The 27720-nt window shown below is 43.5% G+C and overlaps 1 protein-coding gene across 1 annotated transcript in view; it reads left to right on the top strand.

Moving 5' to 3' along the window:
- The first annotated feature begins 882 nt into the window (after positions 1-882).
- Positions 883-27720, top strand: part of SHB (SH2 domain containing adaptor protein B) — an 89059-nt gene continuing 62221 nt past the window's right edge. Inside the window, exons 1-2 of the mRNA XM_075527248.1 lie at positions 883-1967; positions 23541-23658. Of these exons, the coding sequence (XP_075383363.1) occupies positions 1386-1967; positions 23541-23658 (700 nt within the window). The 5' untranslated portion in view covers positions 883-1385. The remainder of the gene's footprint in view (positions 1968-23540; positions 23659-27720) is intronic.

The following is a 27720-nucleotide window of genomic DNA, read 5'->3' as shown; positions in this document are numbered from 1 at the left end:
TGCCAAAATGCAACAGGGCACTACACAGGTGACTTGTAATGAGTAGATAAAGGGTTCCTCTTTCCCCCCCCTCCTCTATTCTGAATATAAAAAGAGAAGATAAGAAGAGGTCCATCTCCCAAATGATTAAAAGCAACAGTGCAAAATGTGACTAGCTCCTGACATCTTCACACCATGCTCCAAACACTGCATAACATTGCTTTTCCCATCTTCAAAAGGAGCTAACATTTCAATTCTAATTTCAGGCCACCCTTCTGTGCAGAAAGCATATTAGGATCTCTGCTGTTCATGTTAAGAACACACCCATGCACCTGGGAAAGGCACCTACCAACAAAATACACACTAACCTGCTTGCTTAGCATGAGCCCTAGCCAACAACAGGGCTTGATGCCCTTTAATAGGGGCCAGCTGGGCCCAGTCTAAGATCCCCTTGCCCCACTGAGGGGAAGGGGGGCACATAGGTAGCAGTACTAAAAAAGTCAGAGCTCAAACTGTGCAGGCAGTTGCTGAGACTACATCACTCTGGCTGCAGGTGTCCCAGCCCCTCCAGACAACAGGCTAGAGGATAGACAGAGGCTCCTGAACCTCAGGCCAACTAGGAAAGGAAAGACACCCATACCTCCTGCCTCCTCACAGCAGCAGCTCCGCTCCCCGCCCTTTCAGGGACGCAGAGCGGAAGCCTCGGCGTGCCCCACCCGCCGCAGCACCGGCCCGGCGGGACCTGACACGCTCCTGCCGCGTAGCACCGGAGAATGCCGTACCGACACTTCCTCGCTCCCCAGACACGCTTGCTGCTGATGATGATGATGACGATGATGATGATGGTGGTGGTGATGATGATGCGCGTCCTGTCCCTCCCAGCACAGTGATGTGCCCTGGAGCAGGCCCCCTGCAGGGAGACGCTCGGCCAGCCCCCTTCCCGCCCCGCGGCCGGGGCGGAGCGCACTGTACAGCCACCGCCCGCCGGCACCTGGCCCGGCCCCGCCCGGCTCTCCCCGCCTCCGGCCGCGGCGGTGGGCGGGCCCTGGCGGCGCGGCCTGCATGCAGATGCGTCCCCCGCCTCCCCGGTACGTGCTGAGGTCAGGCCGGGCTGCACTGCAAGCGCGGAGAAGTGGGGGCTGCGCTCGCGAGAGCCGCGCAGGCAGGCGCGGAGCTACGGCGAGCGCCTGGCTTGGGCCAGGAACGGTTCCGTCCCACCGGGAAGCCGAGGGCCTGGGCGGGGCCTTCCAGTCGTTGGCAGCGGAAGACCGGCGTGTGCGCGGAGCGGGGCGGCTGGTCCGCCCCGCCGCCCTGCTTTTCCATGCGGGCGGTGGCGGTGAGCGGGGCTGGCGCGCGGGGCGCCGGGGGCCGCGCGCGGTGCTGAGAGGCCGCGGCCGGCAGAGACGATGGCCAAATGGCTGAATAAGTACTTCAGCCTGGGCAATAACAAGACCAAAAGTCCTCCGCAGCCTCCGCGGCCCGACTACCGAGAGAAACGCAACGGTGCTGGCAGCGCGCCCCGCCCGGACGGGCCGCCGCACCTCCACCTTCACCACCACACCTCGCCCGGCTTTCCGCACCGCTGCCTGCGCGACGACACCAGTGACTTGCTCCGCGCCTACCGCGCCCAGAAGGACCGCGACTTCGAGGACCCCTACAGCGGGCCCGGCTCATCCCTGCGCAAGTTGCGCGCCATGTGCCGCCCGGACTACTCCGCGCCCGAGGACCTGGGCGAGTCGGCTCCCAAGGCTTTCTCCTCCTCATCCTGCTGCGCCGCGCCCCCCGCCACCTGCGCAGCCGGCTCCCCGCACCTCTTTCGCAGCCACAGCGAGCGACGCCCGGCGACGCCGCCCGACGTGAAGTACGTCTCCCCTAAGCACCGGCTCATCAAGGTTGAGAGCGGCGGTGGCAGCGATGGTGCAGGCAAGAAGCTCAGCAAGGGCTCCAAGCAGCTGGCGACCTCTGTCCCCTCTGCCATGAAAGATAAAGTAAGTGGTGTGCTCCTGTTCCCGCCCCCCTAGACTAGGTAGTAGGGCTGGGGCTATGTCAGCTACTGGAAGGATTTTTGGTGAGGGGACTAGCTCCTGTCTGAATGCATCTGGAGTGGCCACTGCTTTCCACCATGATTCACTGGGTGGCCTGGCCCTTTTTAATATCTATGGGCAGGCAGGGCATGTGCAACGCTGGCACATGAAGTGGTGGTGCCCTGTCCTCTAGAGTTTCAAACTCACCTCCCTTCTGATAGGGCAGGTTTGCAGGTGTGCTTAGCTCTGCTCTGGGGCACAGTGCACTGCCAACCTCATGACTGGTACCACGGCTCTTGGGTTGGCGTGCTCCTGCAGAACAGGATGTGAGTCTTTGAGGGAGTGCTTGGGAAGCCCTACAGTCACTTGAGAAGCCCCGTGCTTGTGACCCAAAGTCGTGACCTCAGCCCCATTGCATGTGGTATGGAGTGGTCATATATAAAAAATTAAAAAAAAAAAAAAATCTGATGCCATCCCGAGTCAGACTGCCTGTTTTTAAGGAGACAGTTTGTCATGTGTTCAGTAATAACTTCTTTGCTTCCTAATTCAGTGTCAAAGGTGTATTACAGCAGCATCACAACTTCCGTGATAACTGTGTTTCCAACTGGCAGGTACCTGAAGCAAACTATAGCTACTGGCTCAGTTGCAAATGTTCTCCTGTCTTTCACTGGTCGTTCCCTACAAATATTAACAAAATACTGTAGACACAGCACTAGAAAGTGCTGGGCTCAGGAACTCGGGTTACAGCTGGGAAACTTTACAGCAGGAAGTAGCAGCGTTAATTATTTTGTAAGCACAGCACATATCCCCCCACCTCTGTTGGTCCTGTGAGTATAATTTAGTTTTTTCATATATTGGAAATTAATATTTCTCCATTTTGTAAATTGGCATTTACAACTTCAGTGTAATAGTCATATCACAGGAATTCTAAGTATGTGCTGAATGTTATCAATTTAAATGATCTGTATGTACATATTTAAATATGTAACATGATTTCATTGAGTGGTGACACATTTCCATGACAACTTGATAAATTATATCCTGTCCAGGTGGAATTCCAAATAAATCAGCTTGTGATGGTGATGATACAAGATTAAAAGTCTAGAATTTATTACATTGTCTGTCATTTTAGGTATAGTTCCTGACTGGAAGCAACTTCTTTTGTGGAAGTGAATGATTAAAGTTAGAGTCTCACAATGTTACAGTCTCAGTATATTCAGTCTTCTTTCAATTGCCTCTGTTGATACCATGTATCTGCTCTTAGGCAAATACTTTCAGCAACTTCATACTTCAGAGAAAATAACTGCTTGGGGCAAAATACTTCCAAGTGCAGAAGTATTTTTTTTTTTTTTAATAGGGCATGATTTTTTTATTATTATCTTTCAATTTTAGACCCTATTGAAGCAATTTTCGAAGCAGAAACTACATCTGTTGCTAGGTAACCTGCTACCTTGTGTGGTCATAAATCTGAACAAGGGCTCCCAAGCCCCTGTTGCAGGTTCTAAAACTTGTTTTGAATGAGCAGCCTACAATTTTTTTAAAAAAAAAGATACAGAACGCTCATGTCATAGTCACATTCTTTCTGTTTTTGTGAGAGAGAACTATATGTGACAAACAGGAAATCTCAACATGTCTGAGAAATAAAATCGTCCCTACACCTCAAAAGGTAAGTGTGCCTGCCTCCACCCACAGCATAATTTGGTTGTGAGGAGCTACATAGCTTGCCTTTTGTTCAATTGTGTTATTTCCTCCTAGTAATGGAAATGAAATCTCTCTTCTTTCACCGCCCTGAGATGTAAAGTCTGACAGGTGAACCTGGTAAGCAGTGGTCATAGTGGGCAGACAGAGAACTGCTTCTCTCCTATACCTGTCATTCACTGAGGAGAAAAAGTGAGGAATTACGTTAACAGAGTGTGTCTAGTTCAGTGGCAAATAAAGCAAGTGGAAATAAACTTCTGTAAGAGGGATATAGTAGAGGGGACAGTAAAGATGATATAAAAAAACCTAGAGGTATGACATTCAGAAGAGTTGATAGATATGTTAAAAACATTGGGGGGGGGGGAATCTGCCAGTAGCATAGCTTAAGCTAGTAAGTACTTTAGGAATGAAAAAAGATCTGTCATCACAGAAATATGTTAGTGTTTAAGGATCCAATAGAGTTTGCTAAAAGCTTGTGTTCCATTCCAGCACCTCTGTTTTTTCCTTTTTCACATACAAGGATAGAGTACTGTTTTCCTTTCTGTGTTAACGGAGAAGTACGGTTTTCAACAAATTCAATGAGTAATTTTATAACTTTTGTGACTGGTCATCAGTAAAGAGTTGGCTGAACAGCTCAGTTGTGTGTTAAACTTGAAAGAGTACTAGAATGGGAAGGAGATTCAGGAAGGTGCTTGTTTGGTGTGGTTACTTATAAAGGACAAATGGCAAAGTATGAATAACAACAGACTGGTTAGTTGAAATTCCCAGGAAAAAATGATAGACTAGCTGATTCAGGGAGTAAAGGAGATGGAGATTAAAAGCAATGGCAGGTATAATTGTATTTTGCAAGATTCCAGGCACAGGTTGTAAAAGTAACCACAGATATGTAATGTATCTGGGGTTCAGGAAGCTTTGATGTGTAGAGGTAGAAGTACCTACTAAAGTTGAAGCAGACAAACCCAAATTGCCATGCATCTTTAATAGTGAGGTGATTAACCTTTATAACTGATGCCCAAGGGAGACTCACCATTGCTAGATGTCTTTGAATTCAAATTGGTGGGTGGATTTTTTTACTTAGGTAGTACAATCAGGCAGGTTTGGGGCTTTAACAGTGATGCTTATCTTCAAACAAGGGAGAGCAGGATGGCAGAAGCGGCTGAGTTCATCCAGTATGGAGGATAAGAAATTACGGGCTTCCATCTTTAGTGCGGGCCTGGGGGATGTTAACTGCTTAACTCTTCCGTGGCAGATGAATGAGTGTAGGCAAGCTGGAACACAATGTGGCTATGTGCAGGAACATCCAGGAAAATCCTGGTATTTGTGTAAGAATAAATGTGAGACTTGCCTTAACTCAATAGACAAACCACTTGGTGAACTGGGGATCTAAAATAATGAGTTAAAGTCTTCCTGAGCAACTCTCCTCTATCTGGCATTGTGTGGTGTGTGTAAATCCATTAAAGTAGTAATAATTGAGGGGAAAGTGTCTGTATGAAAGGATACTTCGTGTATTTTCTCACCTATTACTTTTTTTTGAACCTAAACATTTCTCTGCCTGGCTTTGCAGATGAAGAGCCTGGAAAACTATTCAAAGAGCAACTCCATTGCAGGAAGTTCTTAGGATTTAAAAGCTGGGATTGTAGTGTACTTGTCCTTTAAAAGATAATTATTTCATAATAAGCAGCATTTTGCACTCCCTCTGTGTAGTGGAGGCAGAACTGTGCAGCAGTTCTGGATATTGAATGCAGAAGACACTGCAAGTGCAAGATCCATTTCCCCAGGACAGGACATATCTGATGCTGTAGAAAATAGCTCAGTTCTGCACAGGCAGAGCTGATCCAGTGCAAAAACTTGTAAATGTGTCGCAGCAGCAATGGAGCAGGAAACTGTTCAGGGCAGCATAGTTGCTGACTTGATTTACCAAGGTCTGAAAACAATGTCTGTGTGTGAATTCTACACTTGCATAAGAAAAAAACCTCCTTTGTTTCCATGGGATCCACCTCAGAAGTGTGTGGTGCAGAGATCTGGCTGTTAGCTAAGCATGAGGGCTAAACCTGTTTGCCTTGAAAGCTTTCCCCCCATTATGTAAGAAACAAGTACCTTTCTGACATTGCAATAGACTGTGGAAATGCTATTTGAACTTTTAAGGTCTTGCATAAAAGTGCTAAGGCTCCATGGAACATTATAAATACCTGTATATAATTAAAAACTTTTAGTAAGCATTGAGAAGATGTTTGTCTTATTTCGGTATATGGAAGGTCTAAGTTTTATTTGATCTTGCAAGTGAGAACAAGTCAGGTGTATTTAACAGAATCTTGCAGCTGCTGCACTGAGAAAAAACTTGAAAGATGTCTAAGCAGTGTTGGGGTTATTTATATCAATCTGGAGATCCTAAACTACAAATGTAACTCCATGTCTTATTCCCATGTTTAATCCATGGCATCAGGGTGTCAGGCTACCAGTCTTTTCAATTGGTTCTACTTTGAAGCGGTCTTACTCTCTGCGTGTGGTTCCCTTTGGCACGTGGTTCTGTCTTTGAGTCAAAGTTCTCAAGAAAAAGATACTGATGGCCACTGGTCTTGTGAACCTGCACGAATGGCTTGGGCAAGGCCACACAGAAAGGCAGCAAGCTGCATTTTTTTCCATGTATCTCATGTTGCTATAGTGCAACTAGAAATGCATTTTTCTACATATGTCAGTCTCATGATTAAGGAACTATCCCAGTCTTATGAATGTGAAGATACTCAGTTATTACTTGAGCCTGTGGAGTCTTAGTGACTTTGGGGCTGTTCAAAGTGATGTGGTAGGCTTTTCAGTTACAAGTATGCCTGGCATCTGCAGTGTATTGCACAGCTGGGGACAGTCTCAGCTCTGAGAAACGTCCAAATTTTCAGACTCTTGGACACAGAGAGATCCAAGCAGAGAAAGGCTATCAGGAAGCAGTATGAAGCAGTTGGATACATGGAGATTGAGTGAGGGAGGGGTAGTCTTCTGGAAGAGTGCATCATGTGTATACCCTTGTAGTAAGCAGATCTAAACCATTGAAAGAAAGTACCTCAGTTACTGGATTCAAGCAAGAAGACCGACTTGAAGCTTCTGAGCTAAGATGTGCTTATTGAACTATTTACTGGAAGACTGTAACTGAACATGTTCCTTATTCTGAAAAAGACTAATGCTGCAGTACAAATGCCCATAAGGGAACTAGGGAGCGTGGTGACCTTTGTCCTGTTTCCACCCCTTTCCATTCCTGTGTATCTAATGTCTATGAACCATGCTCACTTGGCCCCCAATGAGCAAAAACACATGCTTGCACCGCTGTTTCATATGTACCCTCTCTTGCCTCAGAGGAGAGCATGCAAGACGAACATGTTTCTGTGCTGAGCAGTCTTCCCAAATCCAAGAGACCCACACTGTTGCTAGGAACACAGGCTCTGAGCTGTCATGTGCTTAATTCCTGGGCTCATTGCATTGTACAAAGTGCTCATTCCTTTTGGGCTGAGAGAGTGAGGGACACAGGATATTAGCTATGAGGTTAAAAGTTCTAGGCAAAAACTCAGAAGTGACACATTTTTCTTTTAAAAAGTGCCTGTGTTTGTCTGTCTTTGCATTGTCTAGCTGTAATCTGTTTGGTTGCATCTGTAATTATAGATGCTTCAATCTTGATCTTGTCTTCCTGTCCTATTCCTGGTCAACAAGAATCGGCATGTGTGTTTTTCTGTCTCTTCAACCTGTATTCTGAGCATCCTATGGCACGAGAGGTGGCTGGTATGTCTTCTGGAGCAGAATTAGTCTGAACTTGGTGCTTTAACTTTTGTTTTCCCATCTGTACTCAAAATCACATTTTGAAATAGTTACCCAAAGACATTTGGTAATGACTGAAATGGCACCAGAGGCTTAGCCTTTACTGCAAGGACAGAATCACAAAATTGCCGGATGGAATTCTAAATTGCAGGTTGGAAGGGACCTCTGGAGATCATATTGTCCAGCCCCCCTGCTCAAGCAGGGCCACCTAGAGCCAGTTGCCTAGGACCGTGTCCAGGCAGCTTTTGAATATCTGCAAGCGTGGAGACTCCACAACCTTTCTGGGCAACCTGTGCCAGTGTTCAGTCACCTTCACAGTGGAAAAAGTATTTCCTGATGTTCAGATGGAAGCTCCTGTGTTTCAGTCTGTGCCCATTGCTTCTTGTTCTGTCACTGTGTACTACTGAAAAGAGCCCGGCTCTGTCCTCTTTGTAGCCTCCCTTCAGGTATTTATACACATTGATAAGATCCCCCCTGAGCTTTTTCCCAGCTCGCTCAGCCTTTCGTCATACATGAGGTGCTCCATTCCCTTCATCATCTTTGTGGCCCTTTGCTGGACTCTTTCCAGTATGCCCATGTCTCTTTTTTACTGGTGATCCCAGAACTGAACCCAGCACTCCAGGTGCATGGGGTTGCTCCTCCCCAGGTGCAGGACTTTGCACTTCTTCTTGTTGAACTTCACGAGGTTCATGTAAGCCCATTTCTCCAGGCTGTAGAGGTCTCTCTGGATGGCAGTACGACTCACTAGTAACTCAGTCACTCCACCCAATTTGGTGGTGTCTGCAAACTGGCTTACGGTACACTCTGCCCCATCATTCAGGTCATTAATAAAGATGTTAAACAGGGTTGGGCCAAATATTGACCCCCGGGGTACACCACTAGTCACTGGACTCCAACTAGACTTTGTGCCACTGATCACCACCCTCTGGACCTCGTTGTTCAGCCAGATTTCAATCTGCTTCATGGTCTGCTCATCCAGCTTATACATCAACAGCTTGTATAGGAGGGTCTTATGGGAGGCAGTGTCAAAGGCCTTACTGAAGTCCAGGTAGACAATATCCACTGCACTCCCCTCATCTGCCAGGCCAGATGTTTGGACTTCCTGACCATAGTTTTCAGTTTGAGCTGTAAAACTAACAGAACCACTCACAGCTGCAGTAGGCTGCAAGTACTTGGGATGTTTTCCATTGGAGGGATGGAAGGCCAGCTTAAAGTTAATTGATTGTTAATATTTGACTCTAAAAATTATCTACAGTCTGTTTGGTCCAGATTAAAAAAAACTGCAGAGCTGCTTTGTTTCTGTAGCTGAATTCCATACATTGATGTCAAACAGTAATGCTTGAATTCTTGTGTTGTCTCCATGTGGCTTTGCAAAAACCCTGGATATTAGATTATCAGTGGCTATATTCCCAAACTATTTCAAAGCATTTCACAGGCTTTATGTGTGAGAGTGATAGTGACCACTAGGGGACTTCAGCCACTTGCAATTTATAATGGGATATTTCTTTATGACTGTGGACTAAAGGCTGCTGAAGGGAACTACAGGAGGAGTGTGTGTGAATAGACTACCATCTTGGAATTCAGATCTCTGCTCTTCTGAGATGTTTAAAGATCTGTTTTAATCTTGCAAGGTTTAAAAAACCATAAAACCCAAAGCAACAAAAGATATTCTTAAATCTTCAAAGAAAAGTAATGTGTCCCAAATGTAGTTTTAAAGATCAGTATGTGAAGTCTGAATGAGATACAAACGGCCTACAGCTGTGCTACATATTCTGTGCGTAGTTTCTGTGTAGGGACTTCATAAAGATTGTTGAATTGTAGCTCAGTAAAGCCGGACTGCAGGGGAAGTTTGTTATGGAAGATGTTACAGCCAGTGGATTCTCTCCAAGTGAAGTTTTAGGGCAGTCTTTTTCTTTAAAGGAAGTGCTACTTTTCAGATACAACCTTTCTTCCCTAGTTTCAACCAATATTGTTCCAGCAAACGGGTTTTTGGCCTGTCTTGGAATAGAACAGAGTATTTTCACTTGGAAGGAACCTCCAATGATCATCTAGTCCAACTGCCTGACCACTTCAGGGCTGACCAAAAGTTAAAGCATGCTATTAAGGGCATTCTCCAAATGCCTCTTAAACGCTGACAGGCATGGGGTATTGACTACCTCTCTAGGAAGCCTGTTCCAGTGTTTGTCCACCCTCTCTGTAAAGAAATGTTTTGTGATGTCAAGTCTGAACCTCCTCTGACGCAGCTTTGAACCATTCCCACGCATGCTATTGCTGGATATCAGGGAGAAGAGATCAGCACCTCCTTCTCCACTTCCCCTCTGGAATTAGAGAGCAATGAGGTTGCCGCTCAGCCTCCTTTTCTCCAAGGTCCTCAGCTGCTCCTCACAGGACATGCCTTCCAGCCCTTTCACCAGCTTTGTTGCCCTCCTCTGGACATATTCAAGTGCCTTAACATCCTTCTTAAATTGTGGGGCCCAGAACTGCACACAGTACTCAAGGTGAGGCCACACCAATGCTGAATACAGCAGGATGATCACCTCTTTTGACCAGCTGGTTATGCTGTGTTTGATGCACCCCAGGATGCAGTTTGCCCTCTTGGCTGCCAGGGCACCCTGCTGACTTGTATTAAGCTTGCTGTCAAGCAGCACTGCCAGATCCCTTTCTGCAGGGCTGCTGTCCAGCTACTCCTCTCCCAATTTATCCTTCTTCCTGGCATTACTCTGCCCCAGGTGCAGAATCTGGTATTTGGACTTGTTAAATTTCATGCCAAATTTCACGCTTGTTAGATTTCATATCTTCTGTGTAACTCTGCTTGTGGTGGGTGTAGAAAGGAGTAAATGCTTGGTTAGTGTTGAACTGGGAGCATATCCTGCCAGTCAATGAGAAAGCATTGGTCCAGCTTGCTGTGGCTTGTGTGATCTGGGACTAATTTCTCTGTTTCAGATTAGAGAGACATTCCTTTGCCTCCACCTCCAGTGCTCCTCTCTTGTCTCCCATACCCTGACATGTCTACATTAAAGAAATAAGCAGGTTAGCCATAGAGATTGGCATGATTACACTGCCAGAGATCTGCAGGGGATATTGAGGAATGAAAGGCTACTGCAGGCAGTTTAAAACCTGAAATTAATTTGAGAAGCTCTGCTGTGGCCGACAGACATGTATCTCTGGTAAAGGCAGTGCAAAGTTACTGAGATTGCAGCAGCAATGAAGGTGAGCTGGATGATTTGGTAAATCATCGAGTGATTTTTCTACTGCAAGGATTAGACAAATGACTCAAAGATAGATAAGGATTAGAAGCCTGCAACCTAGGAGAAACTAAAAGCTGCCAGATGCTCCAAGATTATAATAGGAAGGTTGGGAGCTGCCTAGAATGCTTGTTGCATTCTGGGAAGAATAAATGTCCCTAAGGCTGCAGACAAATGCCTGCGTTTTATTTTTTTTCCCCCTGCACTCTTGTTATGAAGCTCACACTGGGAAAGTTCCAGTGGGGGACTCAGAGAGGTCTTTGGCTGCAGGGTGCAGCTCCCAATTGTTATGTGTAACACTACACTCTGTGAATCAATGGATGGTTGATTTGGCCTGTACGTGATTGTGATGCTATGTGTATTGAAATGGATGACTCATATAGTCTTCCTTCACTGAACTGCACAGGTGTTGCTGACGGGTTTCCAGCTGGCTTTCAAGGCTGTTGGAAAGAATTGGAGGGAACACAGCTGCTGTTAAGTTGGGCTTGCTGTCACCATACCTCTGAGGGTGCTTGGTGGTATATGCGTCTGCTAAATACTGAAGTCATTTTAACTGCTGATCTGGCATGGGGAAAGAGATGCTGAATTGTGGCATACAGAGAGGAGATTTCAAGTCCAGGGGGAATTTCAGTTGGAGTCCTGAGCTGTGATGTAGGGATACTGGCTCATCAGGAGTGAGGTTTGTGTTAGGATTGTTTTTCCCTGGTTTAGTGTGGACTGAGTGCTGGGTTATAATGTCTGCCTGCTCCATGAAACAGGCTTGAGTAAAGCTGAACACCAGGCTGGAGAGTGGGGAGTTCTGGACTGACTTTCTACCCAGGAGTCAGTCCTGAGCTGTGCAGGGAACAAGCTAATCATACAGAGTTTTCCACCACCATTGTGTTATTAGGAAAATTGTCGGGGAGCTGTGGTTGGTCACTCTTTGGCACTAAGTCTAGAGAATGGTAATAGGCAGCTGTTGGTGCCTTGATATATCCAGGTTGTTGTACTGGTTTTCCAGCTGTAGTATAGTATAGTAGAGTGGCTCTCTTGCAGCTGGGAAGCCTGCACAGAGAGTCTTCTACCACTCTGAAGTTAGAGCATTTAGTGTGCTGGAGGAGTCAACATGCTCCTGTTGCTGAAGGGAAGGTGAAAGGGGACAAACAGTTTGCAATGGCAGCTGGAGGTGAGACTGAAACACCCTGACTTCAGAAGTGGCCAGCTGTGTGCAGACCTCTGAGCAGAACAGCAGGATGCTGGATGTGTTTCTCTTTACAGGGTGATAGGCTGGAGCTACACAGCTAGGCCTCCCGGAGCCGGCAGAAGGGTGCACCTCTTTCTCCCCTCCCCTCAGCTTTCTGGTGCAGAAAGAGGAGCCATGTGGCCCTGCTGCTGTTCAGCAGGTTGGTGCCTTATCTTTGTGAGGTCGGGTGGGCTGCAGGGATGCTCCTGGAAGGATATCACTGCATGCAGTAGCCTTCCAGGTCATAGCACTAGCATGCCCATTACAAGCTTGCCTCGTGTGTTTTGCAGTTGGTTTACCTCTTACTGCTTCTGCATAAGTTCACCACTTAATCTTTCTATTTGTTGATTGCTAAGAGGGTCTATACTCAAAAAAGCCAGCTGTGGGAGAAAGGGAAGTAATCCATTGCTTTCACATGTCTTTGCTAATTCAGTAGCGATGACTTTGACCTGGTTCCAGAGGCTGACAACTTCATGGAGACAGAAGAGAAAGCTACATGCTGTAGATGCAATTCATGCTCTTGCAGTATCTGTAGATTGCTACGTCACATATGAAGACCCTGGAGCATTCCTTGTAAAAGTTAAATTTGCATCTGTGAACAAGCATTAGCTTACCGAAAGTATTAGAGGAACATATAATATTAATAGTAGTAGTGAGATAAGTTCCTGTGATTACACTTTCTTTTGTCATTGTGTTTTTATGTTCAGCCAGCAATTCTAATCAAAGTTTTCAGGCTGATAAAGCCAGTAACTATAGGAGATAAGGAGAACATATATTGTTTAACCTCAAAAGGTAGTAACAATCTGCATATGGCTAAATGTTGGATAAGGCTAAATTGGATAATGAAAGAAAAAAAACCTACCTAAAAATGAATGCAGTGTTGGAGTTTGCATGGATGGCAAAAGAAGGCAGTTGAAAAGAGTCAAAATGCCAACGGCAGATTTATTGCCTTACAGGTTCTGACTTCAAATACAAGTGAAAACTACATGGTGGATACCACATAATCACCATACTTTTGAGGGTGCTTGGTGGTATATGTGTCTGCTAAATACTGAAGTCATTTTAACTGCTGATCTGGCATGGGGAAAGAGATGCTGAATTGTGGCGTACAAAGAGGAGATTTCAAGTCCAGGGGGAATTTCAGTTGGAGTCCTGAGCTGTGATGTAGGGATACTGGCTTATTAGGGAGTGAGGTTGTGGAATGATTTTTCTAAATTGTTGAGCTAAGTAAGGAGCAGTCCGTTAGTGTAGTGCTTGCATGCCTTTCATCTTCATGGGAACCATAATATCTATGAATGGAATCCACATCCCTACTTAATCACATCCTCTGGTCTACTCATCTTCTCTCTCACTGGTCTATGCATCTTCTGTCTGATCTCAAACTGTTCCTGTAGTCTACCAGTTTTATTTAAGTAAATTTAGGTTTTCTTGTTACATATGTTGAAAAGATTTATAAATTCTGAAATCTACATTGTATGTATGTACATACACATACCTATACAAAAATATTATAAATATATAAAATATATAGTTATCAATATTACATGTTATTTTATATACATAAACATGCATGTTGCTGAGAAAAGTTGTGGACCTTCTGTCTCTGGAGACTTTAAAAAATTGTATGGGCAAGGCCCGGAACAACCTGGTCTAGCTTTCATATTACCCCTGCTTTGAGCAGAAGAGTGGTTTAATTGTCTTCAGAGATCTCATGGAACCTAAGTCTTAATGTAACTCTGATGTTCCAAAACTGCCCTGGAGCCTGAGTGTAGCCAACAGACTTATATTATGTTAATATAGTGCATTCCTCTAAGGGCAGTAGTGCAGGATCTAAGGTACAGCTCTGTCAAACTGGAGTGCTTTTCCCCATTCTGTACGTGAATCTGTGCAGTCAGTGAATGTGGAGTTAGTCTGACAATAGTCTCTAAAGCATACAAGCATACCTTCTTCTGCAAAAGCATGAAAGAATGAGTAGGGCTTTGTTCAGATCACGTGCATGTGTATACAGTTAGGCATAGCTGGGTGAGTCAATGGGAGAGAATGATACTGTGAGGACACTAAAGCAGGGCTGAATACTGGTGCTGATCAGCAAGAAGCAATGAATTGTGCTTGCTTCTGTAGATTGTCCTCCGAATTTTCACATGGGTGTGTGCAGGAGCTGGCTTAGTTAAGTCTGCATGTGAACACGGAAGTACTGAGACACTAAGCATAGCCAAAACAGCGTTACACAATTCTGTTTCAATAGTTGGGCCACCATAAATCCAGCTTTCTTACTACTGCATGATAGTACAGATATCTGCAGCCTTTTCTTCAAAACTGCTCAGATAAGGAAAGAGGTCCGTATTACAATTTTTTACACATCCAACTTAAGGCAAACTTGAAAGCAAACTGTTAGCATTAGGACTGTTCTAATGTAATGTACATGTGGAAGTGAAACCTTCTATAGACAGAATAAGGTTATGCAGTTTATTGTGATTTAAAGGGCATTTTAACTCTAAATGAGAAATTAGGCACAGTAAAAACATGTATTGGAGCTTATGTAAATGTCTTTTACCTTGATTAATGAGGAGAAAGGATCTAGAAAGGAAAAATGTGAATCTGTGTTTCTCTTTTTAACCACCAAGTTCACTAGTAAACTTCTGGTTTGCAGTCTGATCTTGTGGTGGCCAGTTTGCCATTGTATTTGCTTGGATCACTGAAGAAATGCCTATTCTATATTTTTTTACAAGCTCCTTTGCTCCCCGAGCTCACTGACAATATTTGGTACAGGAGAGTTTTTTGTGTCTCTAAACATCTTTGTATATGTCCTTGCCTATTAGCAGTTGGTTATATAGGGTCTGATTCTCAGACATTCACGCAGAGCACTGCCCCATGGCAAAGAATATGGTTTGACTTCTCATTCCTTTGCTGCCCTGTGTCAATGGGATTGTATCCTTGACTAACAGTATGCTAGGCATTGTGCTGAAGTGGAGGAAAGTAATATGAGACCTGGCAGTTGAAACACCATATGGTGGATTCTGGTGATAGATAGGAAAGGGACTGTGGTACAGATCTTCCTGGATATGTCACTGTTTCTGTAAATGTCACTGTAAAGTCCATTGTCCTTGTCCGTTGCTTTCAAGTTTGGTTTGAAAGCAAAGTTTGGTTGGAAAGCAAACTTTCAAGTTTGCTTTCAAGTTTGCCTTAAGTTAGATGTGTAAAAAATTGTAATATGGACCTCTTTTCTTATCTGAGCAGTTTTGAAGAAAAGGCTGCAGATATCTGTACTATCATGCAGTAGTAAGGACAAGGACATTGTCCTTGTCCATTGACAAGGAAACAGACATAAGGTGTGGTTTTGGAGTAGTTGCGCATTGTGCAAGAAGTGTAGAAAATTGTTTTACAAAACATATTCTGCTAATGGCAGTGCATGTGATACAAATATTTTTTTGTTGGACTTTTTTTTTTTTACCTGGTTTTCTGAAGGGAACAATGCTTATTAACAGCTCTGTCTGTTCATCCTTCCATAACTCTTGGATCTATTGGCAGGTACTGGAAGGTGTATTTTCAGATTTAAAATAGTTGAGTGGATGGGTCAGGGAAGGACCCTCTCCTTACTGAGGGGAAAACAGGTAGAACTCTGTTTTTAAACTTTCAGCAGCAGCACCTGTGTGGTCTGCATTGCCCTATGTGAGGCAGGGACACACATGGGGTAGCGGGGAACTGCAATTACTGCTTGGGGAATCAAGGACATAGAGGAGAGAAATGGGGAGGCAAGAACACAAGAACTGTTGTTTATATATCAGCTTGTTAGCAGTTGGGTCCTGTCACTGTGAGTGTGTAGACTTGTAGAAACTGCGAAGAGCAGTTCGTCTTCTCTGAAAACTAAGCCTTGTGTCGGGGGGAGTAGCTCTTGAAACCCTGTTATTAAATACTGGCTTTTATTTTTTCCAACGCCTCATTACCAGTCCACATCTGTCTCAGAAATTTAGGAGCTACCTTTCCCAATTTGTGCTTCAGTTACATTTTAGACAAGGAATGTCCCCCTCTCCGGAAATCAAAGCTATGATTGAGGCCTGTGATTTCTTTCAGAGGCAGAGCTGATACAGGTTTTTTCAATAGTCAAGTTTAGGAGTAGAATGAAAGGCTCTCTATACAGTAGAGACTCTGTATACTGTAGAGTAGTCCTCTAGAATCATGACCTAAATTTCTGACTCATTAACAAGATATTAAAAATCCTTCTTTTACTCTTCCTGATCCTTCTGCTGACCTTTTTAGGAATTCAACCATGTACAGATCGCTGTATTTCCAGGTTTTCCAAGGCTGTGAACTTTGTTGTGAAAAAAGGTGGTACTAAGGCTATGGGGAGGGTTACTCAACAGGTTCTTGAATTCAGTGGTTCATGCCAGAAAGCATAAGTGCAAGTCTTTATTCATTTGGAAAACAAATCCAAACCAAACTTCACAGTCCTTCTGTATGCAGGGTGAGCTTTGTCCAGGCTTCATCATCAGAGACCTTTCTGATGTGTAGTTGTCTGAGCATTAAATGAAAATATTATTTTTAAGGTAACATCTGCCTCGGGCATGTTTGGGATGTGAGACCTGCAGATTTCTTGGGGACAAGGAGGGAAATTTAGTATTTGTCAAAAATTTCACATGGTGGTTGTAAAAAAATCAAAACAAAACAAAAAACCACTTAATATAGAGTGAATTCTACTGTAGATAGTGACTGGTCTTTTGTGACTATAAATTCTCAGAGAGGATGAGGAATTTTCACTACATTATGTTAAATATGCTAATGATGGTGTTCTCTGACACAAATTCACAGTTTCTAAGTGCTCATCTTCTGTATCTGTGCTTGACCATCACATGTTCTTGTTTGTGATATTGGTTGACTCAATTGCCAGTCACAAAAGCCAAGAGAGGACTATATGGTCTGCCTTTTTTAAAATTTAAGTATAAATTAATAATATATAATACATAATATTTAATAATAAATCTCTCCCCCAAAAAGAGTCTCCCATAATAAGTCTCCCAAAGGTTTGGCTGGCAGGAGAGGTCTTTTGGGTTTTTGCTTCATGTTATTTACAATAATTCCTCCTGGATTCTTCCAGAATAGTGTGTCCTTAATAACGATAGCCACTAAACCAGTCAAATAACAAACAGTTCTGTGCTGAAGCTGCTGTGTCAAGGATAGATCTTTTGTATTTCGTTTCAGTTCAAAGAGTGGTTTTCACTAAAGACTCAGTTTATTTCAGTGTGGTAAGTTCTCATTGGTTTGTTTTTTGTTTGTTCCCTTTATAATGTGCTTTTTAGTCAGATAGAGAGATCTGCAAAATAATGCATTTAATGATGTTCTTTGTTTTCTTCCTGTTGCTGCATATGCAAATCATGCTTTTGCATATGCAAATATTCATTTAAATTTGTATTTAATATAATAATATGTGTAGGTCTTAAATGGTATTTTTTAAGACTGTAGAAGAACAAAGACTATGCATCAACAGTGAAGCTTGCACCTTAGTTAATATATATTAGAGGGGTAAACCAGAATCTCAGCTTGTACTTAATTTTCTGGGGGGTTTTGTTGTTGGTGGTTTTTTTTTATCTTGTATCTGCTAACTGACTTTTTAGTGAGAGCTATGGTTTTGAATTTGTTAACTTATCTGGTAACTGAGCCATACTCCTTTTCTTTTGCCTTTGAATTTTAACAGACAACCTGCTAGGGAGAACTCCTGTGAGTGTTCCCTAAATCCTTGTTCTCTCTGATGGCTGAAGCTCAAATACAAGTTTCACTTACTTTTGATCAGTGCACTTCTGTTTATGTTTTGGAGTTTCTTTTGCTTGCAGTTACTCATGCCTCAAGTTACTATTACTAGATCTACATGATAGAAAATAATATCATATGTGTATGGGGTGCCATAGGATGGGCTTGTATAGAACAGGAATCAGTAGTTGTAGGACCTCACAGTCCACTCTGATAATCTTGCATTCTGTTAAGAGATAAGCCACAGGTCTTTAACAATAGCCCTGACAAATGCAGCCAATTGAGACTTGAATTTGGAATCTGAATGTCCGTCTGAGGCCTTCTGGGGATTCCCTGATAGCTGTGATTCATTTTGACAGGTAGGGCGCACATGAAAGGTGCCTGGATTTGGCAGAGAGGAGAGGCAAGTTAACTGTATCCCGCTCCAAATGTCAGATCCTGTATGTGAATGCCCCCTCTAGCCTGCAGTTACACAACCTCATCATGTTGCCACTCCTCTGATTGTGTCTAAGGCAGATGTGGCAGGTACAGCATTAGATCCTGGGTAGCCTGACTAGTTGAGACTTCTGGGAAGGATGCATTGGTAGACAATGGATGGCATCCATTCCCTTCTCTTTCCTGTCCTGTGTTTGTCAGTCACTAACATGAAAGATTAATTTGGAGGCCAGTTGAACGAATTTAGCCATTTGCCTTGGAAGCGTGCTTAACCCAAGATGTGGGAAGGGCACTGCATGCAGGCCATAAGCTGGGATCTTCTGTGCTGGCCTTGGCCTCTGGACCACAGAAAGCAAATGACTGGCTGAGACCAGTTTGCTGGGCAGTGGCTGAAAACTGTTGGGAGAAAAAAACACAACACAAACATCCCTGTCTGGAACACTGATGAGCCCTCGTGGACATGGAAGCACTTTGATTATTACACAGAAAGGCCTGCTCCTACATGCCCATGGGAGAGAGGTGACAGCATGGTGCGCTCACGTTGCATCTTCCCCACATGGCATGGAGGTCATTAAGATCATAATCTGCAGACCCCCACTGCACATGCAAGGGATGTACCTGGGATACTCATAGGCTTGTGAACAGAACTTGCCTGTAAGATTGGCAAGCTTGTGCTTTGTGAGGATGGGATGAAGGGGCATGAGGACAATGTATTCATAACCTCTGGCATGAAGCAAATGGTTTGTTTATTATGTGTACCATGACTAGAAAACTCTTGTACTCAGAATCTTGTCATTCATCAAAAGACTTTGTCTGTACTTTATCTGACTTTGTCTGACATACTGCATATAGACTTGGAAGATGAGCTTGCTAAGGTAAAACTAATTTCTGGGGAGATGGCACAAAGACAGAGTAGGAATCCTTTTTCTGGCTGGGATCTACGACAAGGTGACCCGCCTAGTAGATGAGGGAAAGGCTGTGGATGTTGTCTATCTAGACTTCAGTAAAGCCTTTGACACGGTTTCCCACAGCATTCTCCTGGAGAAACTGGCTGCTCATGGCTTGGACGGGTGTACTCTTCTCTGGGTAAAGAACTGGCTGGATGGCCGGGCCCAAAGAGTGGTGGTGAATGGAGTTTACTCCAGTAGGTGGCCGGTCACAAGTGGTGTTCTTCAGGGCTCTGTGTTGGGGCCAGTTCTGTTTAATATCTTTATCAATGATCTGGATGAAGGGATCGAGTGCACCCTCAGTAAGTTTGCAGATGACACCAAGTTGTGCAGGAGTGTTGATCTGTTTGAGGGTAGGCAGGCTCTGGGCAGAGGGACCTGGACAGGCTGGATCGATGGGCCGAGGTCAATTGTATGAGGTTTAACAAGGCCAAGTGCAAGGTCCTGCACTTGGGCCACAGCAACCCCATGCAACGCTACAGGCTTGGGGAAGAGTGGCTGGAAAGCTGCCAGGCAGAAAAGGAGCTGGGGGTGTTGGTTGACAGCCGCCTGAATATGAGCCAGCAGTGTGCCCAGGTGGCCAAGAAAGTCAATGGCATCCTGGCTTGTATCAAAAATAGCGTGGCCACCAGGACTAGGGAAGTGATTGTGCCCCTGTACTCGGCACTGGTGAGGCCGCACCTCAAACACTGTGTTCAGTTTTGGGTCCCCCACTACAAGAGAGACATTGAGGAGCTGGAGCATGTCCAGAGAAGGGCAACGAAGCTGGTAAAGGGTCTAGAGCACAAGTCTTATGAGGAGCGGCTGAGGGAACTGGGGTTGTTTAGCCTGGAGAAAAGGGGGCTGAGGGGAGACCTTATCGCTCCCTACAACTACCTGAAAGGAGGTTGTAGAGAGGTGGTGGTCGGTCTCTTCTCCCAGGTAACAAGTGATAGGACAAGAGAAAATGGCCTCAAGTTGCACCAGGGGAGGTTTAGACTAGATATTAGGAAATTTTGCTTCCCTGAAAGGGTTATCAAGCATTGGAACAGGCTGCCCAGGGAAGTGGTTGAGTGGCCATCCCTGGAGGTATTTAAAAGACGTTTGGATGAGGAGCTTAGGGACGTGGTGTAGTGGTGGTCTTGGTAGTGTTAGGTTTACGGTTGGACTCAATGATCTTAAAGGTCTTTTCCAACCTATACGATTCTGTGATTCTGTAATCTCTGAGAACAGGAGAAATAATCTTCCATAATGGGATTGTGGAAAGGAGTTTAGACATTTACAGTAGTTATGTTATAATAGAACTAACAAACATACTCATGTGAGGTTTTCAAGCCTTTTTGAATCAAGGCTTCTTTTTGAAAGAAATAGAAAAACTTGAGCCTTCCTAGAAGTGGAGAATTTATAGCTGTTAGCAAGTATAGAAGAAATCAAATGTTGGCACTGGCCAGCTGCTATATCTAGGCTGAGAATTAATAAATTTTAATATATATGGAAACAGTAGCAGTCACCTGGGGAGCCCTGTGACGGCTCAGAGCTGTGAAGCTAGTTTTAGTAAGGGAATACACATATACAGCTCTAGGAAGGTGAAGCAGACTGCTCTTTCTGCCTAACTGAGTGCTGAAAAGTGGGTTTGGGATTTGTCTGGGGGGGGGGTTGTTTGTTTTTTTTGGTTTGGGTTTTTTTTGGGGGGGTTTCATTTGGGGGAGCCAGTTTGCCCAATCTGACAAATTTGATAGGTGACCTGATTGAAAACGTAGTTATGGTGAGCTGTATAAAATCTCACAGTGCTTCTTGACACTATTATTCATCTGAAGGGGAGGAGTTTACACCCACTGTCCAAGCTAGGGGAGGTTTTCACTGCAGGGATTACTGTAGTGGACATATTTCCAGCCTCAATCTGATGTGGTACAGACTTACAGATAATTAAATATAATAATAGTAATAAATACAATAAAGAAATAATGTGGGTTTGGACCTCCTTACATTTTTTTTAATTTCCTTGTTAGAAAGCAGCTTTTACTTTGTTAGACCTCTTCTGAGTAACAGGTTAGTTGCTTTAGTCCTGTTCATGTTTGGTACGGTAAGCTCTTGAATATGTTACCATTATGCTTAAAGCAAATCAGTCTTGATTTTTATCTTGTTTGACAGCATTTTATACGTGTGATTTTCCTCCTAGTATATTTTGGCAAATGGAGAAGAAGAAATACCAAATAACTGTGTTAGACTGCTTTCTGTTTCATGTTTTAGTAGAGTTGTGCTAAGGATTGGCAAGTATTACTTGTCAACAATTTGTAATAGGAGAGCAGCACAGAGCCCATGCTACCATCCAGCAGCTCTTGACAGGATTGCATCAGAAGACTAAATGGATGGCATTTCAACTGCAGCAGTTTGGAGATAAACCTGTCCTTGTGACTAGGAGAAATTACTGCTGCGTGATACACATTGTTGTCTTTGTCTTAAGTGTGTGCAGCTGCTGTCACTTGATTTGCTGCTTGGGCATATGTTGCCAGACATGGGGGAGGGTACTTTTGTCCTTTGGGTTAACTGTTTTTCACAATAATGAAGCAGTAATTTCAGATACTAAGTGAGAGAAAGAATTATTTTTTCCTCCCTCTATTAACCGTGTCAGTCTGGTGGTTTCTGGTCAAACAGAAACTTCCAGTCACTTTAAACTCTGAGTGGAGGAAAAAACAATTAACTTATAATTAAAACATCCATCCCAGATAGTTTGGTATCCCAGCTGTTAACCTGTGACTGTAGGACAGCTAAGTCTTGCTCTGACACTCACATCTGTGTGTTCACTGATAACAAATACATCTTCTAAAATGTCCCTTCTCTGGGTTGTGCTTGGCAAGTGATCTGTAGTCCAGGGTTGGGAGCTTATGCTGAGGAATGTGGTGATGTTGTTTAGGTCGATGTTTTTTTTGTTTTGTTTTGGGGGTTTTTTTGGTAAACAAAGTAAGTAGTACAAAATTGCAGTGTAGCAGTGTTGCAGGGCCTGAGTAATGACTCCGAAGTGTGTTAGATGTTTTGTTCCCTAATCTTAAAGGAGATCTCTACTTTTTGTAATACAGTGTTCATTTAGTCCATGGCATTTGTGCAGGTGTTTGATCTGGAAATGCTTGTGTGTCCTGGTTTTTGCTCTGTCTGGTAGGGTATGCTGGCAGCAGGAGACAGAAGCAGATGCAGCTTCATTCTCATAGCTGGCAGTGTACTCCTTGTTCCTTGTTGAAAAGGTTGAAGCTGTTGGAATAGCAGTCTGCTGTCAGCCTTACTGGTGCTGGTCTTAAAGATGTAAAGTAACTGGTGGGACAGAAAGTGTCTTGGTTGAAAAATCCCTCTTAAAAAGAGTAGGCCTTGAGGGCAGAACCCTTTAGGCTTGCCCTGCTTTGAGTAAGGGGTTGGACAGGGTGATCTCCTAGGGTTCTTCCTCACCTGAATTATTTTATGATTCTGTGGGGAACCTGATGCTGAGGCCTGCCTCTGCTTTCTCTGCTTCAGACTCTTTTGCCTGTCCTACATTACACCTCTGTGCTCTGCAGTAATTCTCATATGAGGATTTTTTTCTTTGCCCTGGTCCCCTTGTCAGCTTCTAGAAACCAAGATTAACTCTACCCCTTCAGTAACAAGGAGGAATGATTCCTGTTACTTTAATCAGCTGATTAAAAAGCCTGTATAAAGATGGGACTTATACAGCATACAATGATTTTGCACAGGTCAGGGGAGCATGGTATGTAGAGTAAGGAGTGAGATTTTCTAACCTTCCGGTTTTTCTAGTCTCCTAATGGAGGAAGAAAACTTGTTCTTCTGACAGATAATTCCTTTTTGCTGCCTTTTGTCCTAGTTCACAAAATACAGGTAAATATAATGTTCCTTTGAGAGAAAGATTGGCACAGATGGGTTCAAGGAACTAAGTTTAAACAAGAAGCTTGTTTTCCGTCTTGTTCCTTTTCAGCTGAGAACTAAAATTACAAAGCTTCTTATTAATACAGTGAAAAGAATAGCCTTTGAGTATTTCTTTGAAAAATTTTTAGCAATATTTTCAGGTGTAGCTGATAAACCTAAAAAGCAGAGGAGGTGAAGTAAGTGCAAGTGAAAGTGTGCTGTTTTACTGAATATTAGCAAACTTCTCTGATAAGAATTGCTCTGGATTGAACGTGCTGACTGATTGGATCTTTCTAATTTGCCCATCCCACTTATTCCATATCTTGTACTAGTCAGAAATCTTTTGACATAGAGTCTGCCTTTGTGAGGTTTCTGGTATGAACAGGAGCACACTTCTATTTCAGCACCATTTAGTAATTGATTTGTGGCAATTGTGTATTTGTCCTCTGAACTCAGACTGTACTTTGAAGATGGCATAGGATGCAGCTGTGTGAAACTGGTTTTTTTCTGGTAGGGTGTTACTGCCCTCTAGTTTGCACATCTGACTGGAGAATCTAGTAACAGTTACTTTCCTGTCTTTCAGGTATTGATAGCTGATGACTACTCAGATCCGTTTGATGCCAAAAGTGAGTTGAACAGAATGGGAAAAGGGGAGAACACTGGCTATATGGAACCATATGAAGCCCAGAGAATAATGACTGGTAAGACAAGACAATTGCACATGTGAGCTTTAATTGCATGGCTGTTCACATGGATATTACAGCTGCTATGAAACAGAAATGTCCTTTGGCATGCAAAACCATGTTTCTGAAGATGCTTGGGTAGTCAACAGTAAATGTCGTGGAGGCTTTTTCATGTGCCTGCACATGTCTTGATATCTAAAAATACTGCTCTGGACCTCACTATTGAATATAGATATTTTGTACTGTCATGTGGGAAGATGAAATTGTAAGCAGTGGGAGTTGGATTGTGTACTACTCAGCTTGGCAATGTCAAGGCTGTCATCTGTGTACATAGTAGGGATGGCCAAAACATGACATTGTCTTAGTTTGCTTAAAACCAGTTGATGAATTTGCTTACGGTCTTTTTTTCCTCAATCAGATTCAGACTTCTTGGTCTTCCCTCTGTTGGAGGAGGGCTGCAAACTACATTTTCGTGTAGCTTCCTTCATTCCTTCCTTGCTTCTCTGATGGTTTTTTGTACCAATGGTCAAAATGAGACACTTTAGGATATCTGTGAGCCTTTAACTGCTATTCTTGGTAGCATCCTTCCTTTTCTGTCATGTAGGGAGGTGGTTAATGGTGGTATTGTTGTAGGAGTTTGGACTATTTGAACCCCTTGTCCTGGCATTATGTGACTGTATTGTCCCTGTATTTTCCTCATATTATCTGCATCCATTTCCTACTTGTTGGCTTGTAGTCTGTAAACTTTTCTGAGCTATGGGGCTATATGTTTTTTAATTTATGATGATTTGACTCAGTCAACACACATCTTTGTGCAGATCAGTTGTGCATTTCTCAGATTTGTGCAGCAGGTCCTCTTTTTCTCATTATGAGGCAAAAGTCACTCTTGTGCCCAGTTAAGTTGATTGTATGCTTTCCTTTTCTATTGGCAGCTCCTGTTTTGGGCCCTCAGGAAAGATTAATCAGTGGGGGAAGATGAGGCTGTTGGATGCAAAGATCCTTTTTTCATGCAAGTGTTCCTATTTTTCTTTTCTTAAATAGCATTTCTGAAGAGAGACACAGGAAATTACATGTAGACTATATTGTTTGGAAGTTTTCAGTATCTTACAGAGAGTCTGGGAGCTTTTACTTCTCATTGGTGTAAATCTATTCATTCTAGTTGAGTAATTTATCAGAAAAACAAATTAGTCCCAATAAGTTCTTGCTCTTTATACAGCAGTTATGAGAATTTGTAATTTTAACTATGAAGTTTACAGTGCTTTGATTTCTTTCTTCCTGTGTTTAGGACAGGAGCTTATTCTATCTCCTTTTCCAGATTAGCCATCATAAATGGGATGGTTTAGTGGACAATACTGGATGGCTCAGCTAAAGTAACTTTGTTTACCCTTGCAATTGCAGGACACCCTTTTGCCAAATCAGTGTTTTGTGCAGCTGATAAGCTGTTATATCTGCTCTGTATGTTATTATAAAGCAAACATGAGGAGCTCTCATGCTAAAGGCACTTTCGAAACTGGGGTTTAATTGAGTATAATGATATGGCAAGTGTTCTGAATATGCATTGGATTGAGCCAGTAGAAGATGCTTGATATCTCCCTGAAGATGTTTAGTGTTTTGAGATCCGGGTATTTGGTTTCCAGTCTTGTCCTAATGCTGGTGGAAATAGAGAAATTCTTCCCATAAACCTCGGTGAGGTCAGGTTATATTCCACTATATTGAAGCATGCGGTTTTATGTTTGGTTTTTTTATTGCACGGATGTTGCCTTTGCCTTTTACTTGACAATTGAAAATCCAAAGGCATCTTTTCAGAGAGTTTTTAAAGATTCAGTTTATATTTCCCAGGTGTGTTCAATTATGTATCTACTACTTCTAAAGAAGACCTTTGGACTGCAGTTTGGTTGGCCTCAAAATGCTTACTGCTTTGTTTGTTATGTTTGTTTGTTAGGTGTGCGGTCTGATGAACAACAGAATGTTATATGGCTATCCATTTAGCTTAGCTAATCTGGTGAAGTCCTTCTGACTGTATTTAAAATGGGTTAATGCCAGAGAGGGGGAATCTGCATACACCAGCAGAATGCACTTTAGGAGAAACAGAAAACAAACCAGCTTTTTGTCAGTTATTCCTTGTTTACAGATGTAGCCTAACTCCTGATCAACTCTGGAAACCAGGTATAAGGGCTAGTTTGAAATAGGAGCCTAAAGTTTTTGAGCATGCTGCATGATCCTTGAGTTAGTAGAGGACTAAGCAAAAGCAAATGTCCATATGAAATAAGACCCTATTATTTCAATTTGAGAAGCTAAGGTTACACCTGAATAGAAATGTATGATGTCTGAAATAACTAATATGTTCATTCAAAACTTATTCTTCCCCCCTGAAAACCCTGTGGGCTTGCAGTTGTGATGCAGTTGGTTCTCAGCTGATGTTTAATTAAAAAAAAAAAAAGCCGTGAAGTTGATGATTTCAATAAACTATTGAATGGTTGTGCTGGGTTTGACTGCGATAGAGTTAATTTTCTTTATAGTAGCTAGTATGGGACTATGTTTTGGATTTGTGCTGAAAACAGTGTTGATAACACAGGGATGTTTCAGTTGTTGCTAAGTAGAGCTTATACTAAACCAAGGACTTTTCAGCTTCCCATGCTCTGCCAGGTGCACAGCAAGCTGGGAAGGGACACAGCTGGGACAACTGACCCCAACTGACCAAAGGGATATTCCATACCATATGATGTCATGCTCAGTATGACATCCAAGCTGGAGCAGGGGCAAGGTGGGGACACTAGGAGTGGTGGCATTTGTCTTCCCAAGTAACCATTACGCATGATGGAGCCCTGCTTTCCTGGAGATGGCTGAACACCTGCCTGCCACTCGGAGGTAGTGAATGAATTCCTTGCTTTGCTTTGCTTGCGTGCACAGCTTTTGCTTTACCTATTAAACTGTCTTTATCTCAACCCACAGAAGTTTTCTCACTTTTACTCTTCCACTCTTCCAGTTCTGTCCCCCATCCCACCGTGGGGGAGTGAGCAAGCGGCTGTGTGGTGCTTCATTGCCGGCTGGCGTTAAACCACAACAATGGTCTATCTGATTTCATGCTGTCTGTGGTTAGAATTGGGTTTAATCAGGCTTGAAGTTTCTTCTGCTGATAGTGTCCCCAAAAAATAGTCTTCCGAGATTTGTGGTTATGTTGATTGAAAGAAAGCAACCTTTATGCCAAGGTTTGGAATGGCTTTTCAAGAAAAAGGTAAGGTTTCGAGGAAACCTGAGGCTAAGGTAGAGCATGTTGAGAACGAATGCATGTTTATAAGAAGCTGTCATCTTCTGGCAGCCAAACACATCTGCTGGCCTGTGCTGATATTCATAAGTGTCTTCAGGAAGTCCATGCCAGGGGTTCAGAGAAAATCCCTCGGAATCCAGTTCCTGGTGTGCTGTGTGGTGTGAGTCTCAGCTTGGGTGGGTGTGCACCCAAAGCCACAGGAAGAATCTTGCATCTTTGCCTTATCCCCAACCTGTTTGGGGATTGAATGTCCCAGAGTAAATTCAGATGTGTGAAGGAAGTTCTCTGTCACCTTATTATCTGACATATTGTATCCTGGACTGTACGTGGAGTGAGATCCTGTCCTGGCTGCTATAATGCATGCATGCATGCATGAAAACAAGTAGAGATAGCTAAGAAGATGCTGATTTCTAAGGATCCTGAGAAGCAGGTGGACCAGAGAGAAAAAAGTAACCTGCTAAGAAGATACTGGCATTGCTGATACTGCCTGGATGACCACATCCTAGCAAGAAATAGATGAGGAAGGATTGGAGGCAAACAGAAGAGGAAAGAAGAAACAATGCGAGATAACATTACTGTGTCTGGGGTTCCTCATACAGCTGCAACCCTCTGTGCTGATTTACATCTGAGCTGTCTAACAGCTGAAAGGACTCTGTTCTCTCTTGAAACAACAGTATAAATCCCCATTGTTCCCTTGCAAGGGCTAGACTGTCTATCGAAGTGTAAGTATGGTGTTTCCACTGCTTTTTTATGCAAGCTTTCAATTCTTATTTTTCCCCTAGTGTCAGTCTGTAGCTGCTGCAATAGCTGCT

The sequence above is a fragment of the Mycteria americana genome, chromosome Z, assembly GCF_035582795.1.
Source record: "Mycteria americana isolate JAX WOST 10 ecotype Jacksonville Zoo and Gardens chromosome Z, USCA_MyAme_1.0, whole genome shotgun sequence".
Classification (NCBI taxonomy): Eukaryota; Metazoa; Chordata; class Aves; order Ciconiiformes; family Ciconiidae; genus Mycteria; species Mycteria americana.
The sequence above is the reverse complement of the archived record's forward strand: the minus strand, read 5'-3'. Positions and strand labels throughout refer to the sequence as shown.